The sequence below is a fragment of the Macaca thibetana genome, chromosome 4 (assembly GCF_024542745.1).
Source record: "Macaca thibetana thibetana isolate TM-01 chromosome 4, ASM2454274v1, whole genome shotgun sequence".
In the NCBI taxonomy this organism is placed as follows: Eukaryota; Metazoa; Chordata; class Mammalia; order Primates; family Cercopithecidae; genus Macaca; species Macaca thibetana.
In genome coordinates, this window is record NC_065581.1 from 30,093,295 (window position 1) to 30,106,269 (window position 12,975).

The window sequence follows — 12,975 nt, forward strand, 5'->3', positions numbered from 1 at the left end:
ATGTAGAAGGCTCTCAAAATTAAGTTTCTCATACAACTAAATTGTACAGGGCAAGTTACACTTTTAGGGCCTGGCTAGTAGTTATCTGATGAAGGTATGATATTAAAGACCATATATTAAACTATATCGATCTCATCAAAATAACCTTGGAGGGCTGGGAGCAGGGAGAATAAGAGAAGCAGATTAGAATAATTCTTTATTCACCCCATCGCCCAACCCCCGTCTTCCCAAGTGGGGAAACTAACATTTATGAAACAACTAATACATATCTACACTTCACAAACACAATAAGTCCTTCCACAAATGCAATCAAATATTATTATTGCCATTTTAAAGATGAGGATACTGAACACTAGAAAGGATATGCAACTTGAACAAATGCAAGTCAACTAAAAATAGTTAAGCTAATTTTCAAGTCCAGAACTATCTATCTGTGTCTGATACAAATGGGAATATTCACTGAACCCTGGAGAGATGAGAACACGCATTTAAAAAAAAGGGGGGGATTCACTTAAGAGATATGATTTTATCATAACAGCATTGAAACTTTAATCTTTTATTTTTCCTATTTGACTTCTTAAAAAGGGTGGCATGGCCAAGAATTTTCTTTGATATGGTTTCACAATTGTATTCACTTTCTCTCCATTCTGAGACTTTTCCATTAGAATATTCACTTTAATCCGACTTCTACTGCATGGCTGGAAAAGAGGATATGCAATAACTCTTTCAAACTCCTTTACCTCTTTCTTTACTCTCTCACGCTTCTCATATGTAGGTAGCTGGCTCTGGCTTCTTCTTAAGATCCTTTCCTTGAGTCTTTGCTCTGTAAGTTCTCTCCCTCGAATCATGCGTTCCTGGTGATCCTTAATCTGCATCTGTTCCCTGTCATTTACCTGCTTTCTTCTCTGTGCGTTCTGGATGCCATGCCCTTCTGGCACAATGTTTGGTAATTTTGTTTCACTGGGGGGTAGCAGTACTTGTCTAAATGATTTGTTCTTAAATTCTCCAGCCTGTCCTGTTTGATATATGTGCCTTTCTATGTGTTTCACCTCTCTCTCAGGTATCAAATGGCACTGTTTTAGTCCTTCTATGTTTCGGGTTGTTTTCTTCTCCATTTTTTTCTTGATTTCATTGCCTGTCTCTTCTTTCATCATTTCCAATATTATTTTATTATAATAAGACTCTGCTTTGGCAAGCCAGTAGTCAAGAGAAACAGCTTGCTCCCTACAGAGGATTTCACACTCCTCCTGATATTTCTGAGTTATCAACTGTCTTGCTGCTGTTGTATGCACACCACCTAGATTCTGTCAAAGTGAAGTCAGAAATTTATAATGTGATCATCTTTTTCCTTTGAACGCATTTAAACAGGAGCCAAGCCCACCCTCCCTAACGATACCAGAACAGCTACATGCTCTTTACTTTAGCTTGTTATTTTATTCCCATCACTCCCAGGTGAGCCTGTGAGCTCTGAAAGTATGAAGTAGTCACCACCACAAATCAGTAAGTAGTTTTAAAAATGTATGGTGTTGGAAGTTTTCAAAATGATACTTTGTTTTGCAACTGTGGATATAGCTGGGTAACATTTGCCAGTGTAGACATACTACCTGAATGTGTCACTTGGGCAGAAGGATTTTAAACCTAAGATTCCTTCTCTGTGTAGTTCCAAACTGTATGATGTGAAGATGATTTACTTACCAAGATCTTTTTTTCCAATGGAGACTGCTGACCTGCAGCAATCCTAGGATCTTTAGATGATGTACCCCAGGCCAATCTGAAAGATAAAAAAGCAAAGGTAGATACAAATGTAGGAGGTGTCAGAACAAACCTGCTAATAGGCAGGACTACAGCAGGGCCATTTCCCGCATGGGAAACCACTGCATTCCTATGGTAGAAAATAATGAATGCTCTTTTAATAAGAGGATCTTTCCTTTCATATGAACAAGCATACTTTTCCTGTGGACTCAGCGTGAACCACTGTGAATCTCGTATTGGGGATTGTGAGTGGGAAGAGACATGCTCCTTGGTGAGGTGTTGTCCAAGTACATCTATGTCGGTCTGCTCAGTCCTCAAGCCTCCTCTGTGTTCTGAGACGATTCTAGGTTCTAGTTTTCTAGATGATTCTAGGTTTCTAGTTTTCTCTTCCTGCAGTTTCTTGATCCGGGCCCTCTCTGCCTCTATCAGCACATACAGCATTTCTGCCCTCTAATCTTTTGTTCTGAAATTTTTTTATTTGATTGCTCAGCCCTCTGCTTGCCTGCCTTACAATGCCAATCATCCTTCACTCTAAATCTATTATGAGACTATTCCCTGTTGAACCCCTCAGGATGGGAATTTGTGATTACTCTGGGTTTATTTATAGAGGAGGCTGATGGCAACACAAACGAAAACTATCAACCTTTATGTGTCATCCCTGGTCTAGCCTGAGTTTACTGTGAGGTCGTATTTAAGCCCCTGAGGATGTCTGGCATTTCCTCTCTATGCCTTTTATACCATTTACAGTTCAAAGGATGGGCTTTACAGTCTGACACGGCTAGATCTGAATCCTAATTCCACCACTTCCTAGGTGTGTGACTCAGGGCAAGTAACTTCTGTCAGCTTTCTCATCTATAAAATGGAGATGTAAGACAAAAATCTGCCTCTCAGGGTTATAAAGAACAAATATGAATTAGATGTAAAGAACTTGGTAAGTTCTCAATAAATTCTATCTGTCCTTCACAGGTCAAGCTCCTGACTATAAAGTCTTTCTGGTCTACTCTGTCACAGTGATTTTCCCTTCCTCTAAATACTTGACATATTTTAATTCTACAACTCATTTGAAAATTAATCATGGTTTACACTGTGATATCTGTATTCATATATCACTTTTAACATTTTGGTGCTGACATTTAGGCTCATAAGGAAGGAAAACTGTAATTTACATCTACAAATATGCCTCTATATTGTTGGAAAGGATCTGATATCAAATATTTGGTCTCATTGACCTCTTAGGAACATTCTTATTTGTCTATGTAAGCTTATTTTGAGATTTTAAACATACGATCACCTTACTTTTACTTCTCTGTACATGGCTTCTAGCACAGTACTTAACATTAGAGTCTGTGATCCCAAATTCTCAAAATTAATGATTTGTTGATTGCTGATGATCCTTGACACATAATATCTGAGCATCTTTTTAAATATCTGCCATAACATTGTATCTATCTTTTTATTAAATCATTTCCCAGTCTTCCTTGAAGTTTACAGATATGTTTGCTTTATATGTATGTTCTGAGCTCTCACATTTTGTACCTCCTGGCACAATTTTATTGTATTCTAATTATTCATTCATGTTCCTTGAGGTCAAAGAACACAGATTTCAACTTTGCAGGTTCAGCCTCAGCTCAAAACCTGGCATAGTTGCTCAATAAATACTTTATTGAATAGATTGTGAGCTTCTGTTGGGAAAAGGATATGCCTTTCAATGCTTTGTTCTTTACTGCAACTCACAGGGGATGTTGGGTGAGTGTTTTTCAAATTAAAAAGAGAAAATTGAGAAGGGTAGAATTTCAAGTTCCATTTTCAAAGGAGACACACAGATAAGTGAGAATAAAAACTGTCTACGACAATCAGCTCAACAACACATCTCCCTTTGTCAGACAGAATAACAAGCAATTTCACAGTTAAGTGATAGGGCTTGTCACTCTTCAGCAGTTTGCTGAGTTTTAACCCTTTAACTATGGTGTTCTCTCCATTATCACAGAGAAAGGCAGATGGGAGCCTCTCCCAGCGAAAAGACTACAGCTTGTGTCCTTCACAGGACAAAATAGTGATGGCTCCAGAACTTTCATATGAAGGAACTTAGCACAGCTATCAGAGTGGGTGGTGGTGGGAGGACTAGCATGAAACTAGTAAACAACGACAAGCTGCCCCTTCAGGGAAAGTTTCTACTTCGAATATAAGTTACAGAGTAACGAAAATAGCAAGATTTCCGAAAGAAACTTATTCCCATGTTTTATAAAAGATCAGGGAAATGTCAGCTGTCCACTTAATGGATGACGAATAATGAATTAAGAGTTCGATAAGCGGCAGGCACAACTAAAAGCCAAACTCGACCTAAGTCTTATGAAATCCTACTTAATGAGCTTCTTGACTACTGCTAGCCTCACTTATCTGGCAGGAGTCGAAGGAGGGGAAGCCCCAAGCTCTTCTGTTCTACCACCTCCAAAGTCCTGAGCCCCTTCTCAAGTGTCCCACTTCATCCCTGCTTCCTTTCGTCCCGTGGGACTAAGGATTCCTCTGGCCTTCACCCTCACCACTTGCTGTCCCTCAAGAAGCCGACTCACCCCTTTCCAAGCGCGGTGAACCGTCCGCAAAGCACACAGGCCGGCTGCGCTCTGCAGAAAGCCCACGCTCGCCAGCGGGACCCAAGGAACGCTAGAACTATACATGCCAGAACACTTAGCTTTGTTTTTAACTACTGTGCAGCCGCAAAAGGGAAATACCAGCTCAGGACCCAGGGGAGTTGTAGTTCTCTAATCCAAAGAAGTCATTATTCAGCAAAGTACGGTTTTCAGGAGGATATTCCCCCGCGATTGGGTTCCCGTAGGATGTGAAACAGAGAATAAATATCCCAGGATTCGGTGCTGGTGGGAAAATTTGCTGGAAGCGCAGCATTGGTTACCAATTTTGTGCTCAACGTCTCAGTACCAGCCTGAAAGTTGAGCCCCAACCTCCCTTAGAAGAGGTGACTCTCCATCTCTAAGGCTTCCGAGACACGGTTCGCAATTAATTATGACGTCACAGCCAATCGTCAGCGTGAAAGCGTGACGCTCTAGCCGGCTCTAGCTCGCTGCCCCGCCGCGGGCGCAGAGCTGGCGCTCTAGCCCACGGAGTTGGCCAGCTCCTCTCGCCGGCCCCAGGAAAGGGTTCCAAGTCCTTTTAGTACCCGACGCTGTCTGGGAGTTCCGGGCGTTTCGGCTCCTTGGTCGCAGAGGCAGGAGGCGTGCGTGGGAGGAGGACTCGGGTTATATACTCCTACGTCCTGGGACGGAATAGTTACCACCTCTGGGGCAGGAACTCTTCTCTCTTTTGTTAATAAACTTCTAACTCCCTCCTCAGACCCGACTGCATGTCTGTCATGGACCTCGCCGGTACTTGCTCCAGCTTTCAGTCGGACTTGGATTTCTGTTCAGATTGCGGCTCGGTCCTGCCTCTGCCCGGGGCTCAGGATACGGTCACCTGTACTCGCTGTGGCTTCAACATCAACGTTCGGGGTGAGAGGCTTGTACACAGGGGTCCTGGCGGAGGGCCCAGGATCGGAAGCTTGGGGAACTCAAGATCGGTTGGGTTGAGAAGGGGATCCTAGAGCAGGACATCAGGCAGTTGTACATTTGGTCCAGCGATGAAAACTGAGGGAAAGGATATAGGGCCTCCTGGCCTAACCAGCCAGGGGAGAGGGGAAGTTTCCGGTGTCAGCTCCCTCAGGTTGTCTCCATAACCAGTCTTACTTGCCTGTGCAGACTTTGAGGGGAAGGTTGTGAAGACTTCAGTTGTGTTCCACCAACTGGGGACAGCCATGCCTATGTCGGTGGAGGAAGGGCCTGAGTGCCAGGGACCTGTGGTAAGTTAATGAGATCAAGAACTGGCTCCATAAGGTGGGTAGGAAAGAAATGGAGGAGTGATTGCAGAGATCTGGAGAGTTTTGTGCCCAATTCCAAGTGGGAAAAGATGTAAAGCATCGATGTTTGAGAGGCGTGATCGCCTGATTCCTGTGGGAACTAAGGGTATGATATGACCTGGCCTCCATAACCCACCAGTTTCTTCCCAGGTTGACAGGCGCTGCCCTCGATGTGGTCATGAAGGAATGGCATACCACACCAGACAGATGCGTTCAGCCGATGAAGGGCAAACTGTCTTCTACACCTGTACCAACTGCAAGTGGGTATCCTTTCCCCTCCCTTTGCTCAGTCTGTTTGCTAACTAATAAACAAATCCAGTGATTTATTTTTTTGTACTAAACGGCTGTGTCCTTTCGTCCCATCCCTTATTTCTGTGCAGTTCTGGTAAGAGGGAGATTTGTAGTTTTTATTTTTTTAAATTACACTTTTTTAACCCTTTTTGTAACCAGTGAAATAAACCTTTTAGGTTTTTTTTTTGTTTTTTTTTTTTTTTTTTTTTTTTTTAATGGACAGGGTGTTGCTCTGTCACCTAGCCTGGAGTGCAGTGAGGCAATCTTGGCTCACTGCAACCTCCGCCTCCTGGGCTCAGGTAATCCTCCCACCTCAGCCTCCAAAATAGCTTTGGGACCACAGGCATGTGCCACCACGCCTGGCTTTTTGTTTTGTTTTGTTTTTTGTATTTTTAGTAGAGATAGGGTTTCTCTATGTTTCCCAGGCTGGTCTTGAACTCCTGAGCTCAATCAACCCACCTCAGCATCCCAAAGTGCTGGGGATTACAGGCATGAGCCACCCTGCCTGACCTTCTTTTAGGATATTTAAAAGGAAATGAATAAAAAAAACCAGAAGAAGCAGTATTGTTTAGTGGTCAGCATCTTATACTGCAGTCTTCAACCGCAGTCAAGGTAGCTTTACTTTGGAGAGAATTAGTCACACATGATTTAGAGAACATGGGCTTTCTGAATGCTTTTAAGACCTCATCTTTGTCTTTGGTGTTCTGCAGTCACTATAGTATATCAAAATGTGATTTTCTTTTATTCTGTTTGGGATTTGTTGGACTTTCTGAAACTGAGAGTGCATTGTTGTTTTTTGTTTTTTTTTTTGAAACGGAGTCTCGCTCTGTCTCCCAGGCTGGAGTGCAGTGGTGTGTTCTCCGCTCACTGCAAGCTCCGCCTCCCGGGTTCACGCCATTCTCCTGCCTCAGCCTCCTGAATAGCTGGGACTACAGGTGCCCGCCACCACGCCCGGCTAATTTTTTGTGTTTTTTAGTAGAGACGAGATTTCACTGTGTTAGCCAGGATGATCTCGATCTCCTGACCTCGTGATCCACCCGCCTCGGCCTCCCCAAGTGCTGGGATTACAGGCGTGAGCCACTGCGCCCGGCCTAGAGTGGATTTTTTTTTTCATCAACCTTGGAAAATTATCAGCCATCATCTCTTTTAATATTCTCTTTCCCCCATGTTCTCAGTCCTCACATTCTGGACCTCTAATTAGTTACTAGAATGAGATTTCTCTCTTCTGTCCTCCATTTCTCTCGCCCTCTTTTCATATTTTCAATCGCTTTTCTCTTTATGCCACCTTCTGAGTAATTTCTTCAGGTTCCTCTTCCATGTCACTAATTCTGTCTTCAGTTTATTTCAAGTATTATTATTTTTTACTATTGTTATTATTTTGAGTTCTATTTAATTACTTTTCAAATCTCAATTTTTAAATAATTCTCAGTTCCTTAATAATATTTTAAATTGTTCCTTTTACTAGTCTTTAAATATATATTTAAAATATTAAATGTGGTTATTATATTCTATGTCTCATAATTCTGATATCCGTGGATTTTGTGTGTCTGATGCTGCTGTCTGTTTCTGCTGTCTCTCTCATAGTGCTTTTTTCTTTGTTTTGTAATTTTTGACAATAAATTTGAGTTTTTTAGAACTTGAACTGTAGGAATTCTTTGAGGCCTTGGGTAAGTGTTGTATTCTCAGCATTTGTGTTTCTTTTCTAGGTGCCTTGAAGCACTATCAAGCTGGAATTACTTTAAATAAATTCTTGGCTTCATGTTTTTTGGAGCAGACAGATAGTATGAATTTGAGCTGCAAATCCATGTAAGGGCTAGCTTATGGCTAGAAATTCTCAGGAAAGAGTTTTCTCTCTTTCTACCTACTGAGACAGTCAAATTCCCCTTCTATAGAGTTGAATTTCTTTCTTTTCTTGTTCACTTTTACAAAAAAGGGCAGGCTTTTGCAGTTCCCAAATTTATGCACAGGATCTCCTATCAACCTTGCACATTTTGTCCCTCATTTCCTATGCTTCCAGTGACTGTTGCAACAGTATAAAGGGCACCAGAGTGTCACTGTCACATTTCATAGGGACATCAGTTTTAACTTCACTGTCTGGATTTCTGGTTTTACAGAACTTTTAACCAGTATGAAGATTGCCTTTACTTTCTTGCCATCTCATCAAAAGATTAAAAATATTCATAGTCAGATATATCTTTTAAAAGTATTTTTTCTATCACTGATTGTCATTTTACCAAAAAAAAAAAATTATTAAAAAAATTAAAAGAAGAAGAATTTTTTCCCAGCCTGTGGCTTGCCTATTTATTTTCTTAACCCTCTTTAAATGAGCGGAAGTTTTAAGTTTTTTATAAGGTCCAGCTTATCCTTTTTTTTTTTTCTTTTACAGCTAGTGCTTTCTGTGTCCTAAGAAATCTTTGCTTTGAGGTTATAATTCATTGGATATATTTTTAATCCCAGAATTTTTAGTTGTCTTGGAATTAGAATTGGAGGTTTGTTTAGGGGAGCCAGTCCTCAATGATGTCATAAATAAAAGTCCTTCCTAGGTTATTTGATTGCATATCTTATCTTATACTACTAGAAACTCATCTTTTGGTGAATATAACAAGTCCTTTCTTTCCTCATAGGTTCCAGGAGAAGGAAGACTCTTGACCTTTTTCCTGGGCAACTCAACAGTCCCTCCCTCCTTTTGGAAGGTGAAGGATACTGGGTTTTTAGATGCCTTGTCCATCCCATCTGGTTGCAATGTGTTGCTCCTAGAAGAGAGTCAGATCATCATGTGGGGATTACCATTGTTCCTGGAGTACTCCTACCCTTAATTGAATTTCCTTATTAAAGTTATATTTTCCTAAAAGACCCTGACATATGTATGTTACTTATAATCTGTCTTATTCCAAAAGGAATTTAAATGAGTTTACAGAGATACATGAAAAAGAAAAGATGGAAAAATAAGGACAAAAAAGTAGAGTCAGGAATGAGGCTAATATAAACAAAAAGCAATTGTAAGTATTGCCATACTATTTAAATCTATTTGGTTCCTGAGTTTAGGTTAAGAAAAACTAGGGATTTGGATAGTGAGACATTTAACAGAAATTTTAACCAGATCTCTTTAGCATATAAATTTGGACAGCAAAAAAACTGATACTAAGTGATCACTATAGGTATTTTATTACTATTGAGATAAATACAATATACAGTTGACCCTTGAACACCACAGGTTTGAACTGCTTGATTCTACATATATGTGGATTTTCTTCCACTTCTGATACCCATAAGATAGCAGCACATTTAAGCCCTCCTTTTCCTCTTCCTGAGCCTACTCAACATAAAAATGTGATCAACTTCTACTTAATGAAGAGTAAATATATTTTCTTTTCCTTATGATTTTCTTAATGTTTTCTCTAGCTCACTTGATTGTAAGATTGCAGTATATAATACATATAACATACAAAATATGTGTTAATCAACTGTTTATGTTATTGGTAAGGCATCTGGTCAATAGTAGTTAAGTTTTGGGGGAGTCAAAAGGTATATATGGACTTTTGGTTGTTCAGAGGGTCAGCACCCCTTACCCCCATGTTGTTCAAGGATCAATTGTATATCTATTATAATAGATTCTTACATAGAAAGATAGAAAGAAAAAAGTAAAGTCACAAGGAATCCTACTCGACAGAGATAACCAAATTGTACTGTATATCTGTGCTTGTGAATATATATGTGGCTCTGTATATGTGTGTTGCTATACATGCGTTTGGTTTTTTTTAATGGACTATACTAGACATGCTGAACTATATCTTGCTTTTTTCTGTTTGAACCAAAAACTTTCAAGAGGAACAAATACATACTCAGGTCCTGCATTCCTTGGCTTAAATCGTGATCAAGGGGTTACTGTAGTAATTACCATATAATTGTGTGGCCCTTCATATATATATATTCAGAGCTCTCAAACATAGCTATCTTGTTTGACCCCCACAGCAACCTGGAGAATGGGCAGTGCAGTCTTCCCCATTGTACATTTCAACTGTTCTGGCAGTTGACTTTCCTGACCCACGCCTGAAATCTGAAACACACCTGTTCACGTTTCTACCCTACTTTAAGCCTTTCTCTGGCCCATAACAGTGATTGGATTAAGCTCAATTTCTTAGCAAAGCATACAGGTCCTTCCATATAACCACTGCCTACCTGTCAAGCCTCATCTGGCACTTCCTCAGATTCAAGCGGTACAAAACTCCACTTCCTGTAGTGCACACATCTACAACTTTTTAAGCTGCTCTTCTAAAAAAACCTACTTGGCCTTCCTGGTTCTTGTTTTACCACTTTCTTTTGCTCTCTAAGAAACCTGCATATATTTTTATAAAATGGCCTATACTGCAATTTACGACCATTTCTCTGCCTCATCATACTCATCACCCCAGAGAGAATGAATATGTTGGCAGTATGTAACTACATTCAGATTTACAAATCCGACTTGGCATTTGTTAATGCCCCAATGTTTCATATTTTTGTTAGTTTTCAGCATGCCTATCTTTTCTACTAGACTGGGCGCTAAAAGGCAAGGTCTGAGCATCTTACGCGCCTCCATCTTCAAGGCTTAGCACAGTGACTGAAAAAAAACCCACGCTGAACGTGCACTAAACTGAACTGCTTAAACACCTACAGGCACAAGGCGAGGGCTAGAACCATATCGCTTGACTCTTAAGTGTGTTTCCAACTGCTCCCACATCCCGTTTTCATTAGAGAAACCCAGACCAAACAAGGAAAGGGAAATAGGCCGCCGTAGGCTCATTACTATTGCTCCTTAAGTTTCCTCGCCGGTCCAGCTACCCAGACAAGGTAAATGGAAATCTGCAGCAGGACTCAGCTTGGTGCACACAACTCCGCCCTCGCCACACCCACTCTGCAGCGTCTGGCCCGGCCCTACTCATCTGGGCGCCCCTTCTGCTTCCGCTAGGCTGTGAGTACGCGTGCTGCCCTTGAGTCTCCCTCCGCCTCCCACACCCGCAGTGACACCCCTTCCGCCAAATTTGTTTCTCTTTCTTTCAGCGCCTGCGCGCCGTCACGTTACGGCGGAACTAATCCAGCGACGCCTGCGCTTTGACGAATTTGGTGCCGCGGAAGGGAAAAAGGGGGACAGCAGCATGCGTCACACCCGGAAGCGGCGAGCCGGAAGTGGGGTTGGCCAGGTTATCCCCAGGGGTGGAGAAACGGAGGCCCAGGAGGAGGGGGGAAAAAAGAAGGTGGAGGATTCTGGCTACCACTCTGAATCCGATACCGCTTCTCTTAGACCTCAGAGACAGAAAAAGGGAAGGGTGTCTCATCCCATCCCCTTTCCTCCTCTCCTCCCTCTCCTGAGCCTTAGCCATGGCCGAGGCAGGGGCTGGGCTGAGCGAGACCGTCACTGAGACAACGGTTACCGTGACAACCGAGCCCGTGAGAAAGGCGGGGGGGGGCGGTGCTGTTTAGGGGTCTGGGAGATACTGGGAGGGAGGGGACAGGGATTAGAAGAGTTGTTGGAGGAACTGGGCCTGGGAATATGGGAGGTGTGGGGTTGAATATCTAGGGCTGGGAGAATCGGAAGGTATTGGAGCTATTTAGAGTGGCAGAGATGGTGCAGGAGGCTGGTCAAGGATCATGTAATAGGGAGGTACAGTTAGGATATAGGTGTTGCTGCTTGGGGTGGTTATGTGTATAAGTAATGAACGAATGGGAAATTGAGGATTAAGGAGCCAGGAAGATGTTGGGAGGAAGTCAAAGGTAGTGTAAGAAAGCATGGTTGGAGGCCAACTTATCAATATTATCAATGCTTATATTTAAATAAATATTTATTGAATGGATGAATGTAAAAGGAAGTAGCAGGAATGAGGAAACAAGGAAAGGAGATGAAAAGAGGCATTTTGAGAAATCAGAGAGCAAAGATGTAAATGGAGAAACAAGAAGTATTTTTCCAAAAACATGTTAAGTTGCCTTCAAAGGGAGAAGATTGTGTTGGGCTTAATACTCTTGGATTAAAGGAAGCTTGGTAATTAATAGATTAATAATACTTGCTACTAGAGAAGCCAGGATGCCAGAGAATAGGTGGATAAGAGGTAGAGAGAGCTGGAGCTTGAGAATGAGAGAGGTTTTGTTTGTTTGTTTAATGGGAAAAAGAAGAAGGGATCTGGAAAAAGGGAGATCAAAGATTAGGTGCTGGGGACTGAAAAGTAATTTTCATGTATTAATACTACCAAGGATGATGTGGGGAGGAAGACAGAGAAACAGCGAGGATTATATTTTCCTTTGAAGAGTTGCTGGAACCTTCCTTAGGTCAGGAATTGTGCCTTCTCTTATACTGGTGATATAAGAACAGGAAATAATACTTATTCCTCAAGGGACTGTCTGAGGTCAAAGACCTGTTCTGTTTTATCTTCTCGCAACTCCCCTGGTGCTATGTCTGTGGTACTGATTGAGCGGAAGAAGATAAGAGAGGAGGTTCCCTGGGAGGGAGTGGGAAAGGTTAGTAGGAGGGGACTAGATAGGTACGCTCATCCTTAACCTTCTAGGAGAACCGGAGCCTTACCATCAAACTTCGGAAACGGAAGCCAGAGAAAAAGGTGGAATGGACAAGTGACACCGTGGACAATGAACACATGGGCCGCCGCTCATCAAAATGTGAGTAATTGTTGGCCCACAGTAGCCCTGGAGTTCTGGCTCCCTTCAGCGTATCTTGTATCTGCTCATATCCACTGGCTTTCCAGAAGCCCCCAGATGCTCATGGTTTTGTCGCTTTTTTGGTGGTTCTGTGGTATCAGGGAAAGAGGTAGGAAAGGGCTAGAACTGGAATTGCCTAGGTCTGATGACAAGAAGTATCAGAGGTGGGAGAAGTAGGGCTTTGAATTCATGGCTCTGTAAGAGGACAAGAGGAGTGGGGCCTGAGTCCCAGAGGGTGGGCCTGGGGAAGGTGGATCCTGGAACGTAGGAGAAAATAGGAATTTTCACTGAGTTTGAGTGGGAATGGATCTGACTATACATCTTACCCTTCCTCCTCTTTAACT

At 42.1% G+C, this 12,975-nt stretch overlaps 3 protein-coding genes across 6 annotated transcripts in view; 2 read left to right on the forward strand and 1 right to left on the reverse strand.

Moving 5' to 3' along the window:
* PPP1R11 (protein phosphatase 1 regulatory inhibitor subunit 11) overlaps positions 1-12,975 on the forward strand; it is a 179,142-nt gene that overhangs the window by 164,923 nt on the left and 1,244 nt on the right. Inside the window, exons 2-3 of one of the 2 annotated variants that reach the window (XM_050788546.1) lie at positions 11,000-11,127; positions 12,484-12,592. In XM_050788546.1, the coding sequence (XP_050644503.1) occupies positions 11,000-11,127; positions 12,484-12,592 (237 nt within the window). Of the gene's footprint in view, positions 1-10,999; positions 11,375-12,483; positions 12,593-12,975 lie in introns of those variants that run through there. The other variant, XM_050788547.1, reaches the window with a different exon arrangement.
* On the reverse strand, positions 533-4,845 carry LOC126953100 (putative uncharacterized protein ZNRD1-AS1). 2 transcript variants are annotated; one of them, XM_050788464.1, is made up of 3 exons: positions 1,949-4,312; positions 1,696-1,771; positions 533-1,304 (listed from the first exon to the last, which is right to left on the reverse strand). In XM_050788464.1, exons 1-3 carry the CDS (start codon positions 2,191-2,193, stop codon positions 549-551), a joined length of 1,077 nt encoding a protein of 358 aa, XP_050644421.1. In that variant the 5' UTR covers positions 2,194-4,312; the 3' UTR covers positions 533-548. The 2 variants fall into 2 exon arrangements, 1 of the variants encoding a protein (XP_050644421.1); XR_007725128.1 differs by lacking the exons at positions 533-1,304; positions 1,949-4,312 and adding an exon at positions 4,323-4,845 and having other exon boundaries at positions 1,336-1,771.
* On the forward strand, positions 4,798-8,806 carry POLR1H (RNA polymerase I subunit H). 2 transcript variants are annotated; one of them, XR_007725138.1, is made up of 5 exons: positions 4,798-5,252; positions 5,499-5,599; positions 5,807-5,916; positions 7,654-7,753; positions 8,572-8,666. XR_007725138.1 is itself a non-coding variant. In XM_050788553.1 (4 exons), the coding sequence occupies exons 1-4, from the start codon at positions 5,108-5,110 to the stop codon at positions 8,594-8,596; spliced, it is 381 nt and encodes a 126-aa protein (XP_050644510.1). In that variant the 5' UTR covers positions 4,798-5,107; the 3' UTR covers positions 8,597-8,806. The 2 variants fall into 2 exon arrangements, 1 of the variants encoding a protein (XP_050644510.1); XM_050788553.1 differs by lacking the exon at positions 7,654-7,753 and having other exon boundaries at positions 8,572-8,806.

Coding starts and splice junctions, on each gene's coding strand:
- LOC126953100 (XM_050788464.1), bottom strand. CDS start 2,193: ATGCTGTATGTGCTGATAGAGGCAGAGAGGGCCCGGATCAAGAAACTG. Junction 1,772..1,948: donor ACGCTGAGTCCACAGGAAAA/GTATGCTTGTTC, acceptor TTTATCTTTCAG/ATTGGCCTGGGGTACATCAT. Junction 1,305..1,695: donor CATTGGAAAAAAAGATCTTG/GTAAGTAAATCA, acceptor TCACTTTGACAG/AATCTAGGTGGTGTGCATAC.
- POLR1H (XM_050788553.1), top strand. CDS start 5,108: ATGTCTGTCATGGACCTCGCCGGTACTTGCTCCAGCTTTCAGTCGGAC. Junction 5,600..5,806: donor CTGAGTGCCAGGGACCTGTG/GTAAGTTAATGA, acceptor GTTTCTTCCCAG/GTTGACAGGCGCTGCCCTCG. Junction 5,917..8,571: donor TACACCTGTACCAACTGCAA/GTGGGTATCCTT, acceptor CTTTCCTCATAG/GTTCCAGGAGAAGGAAGACT.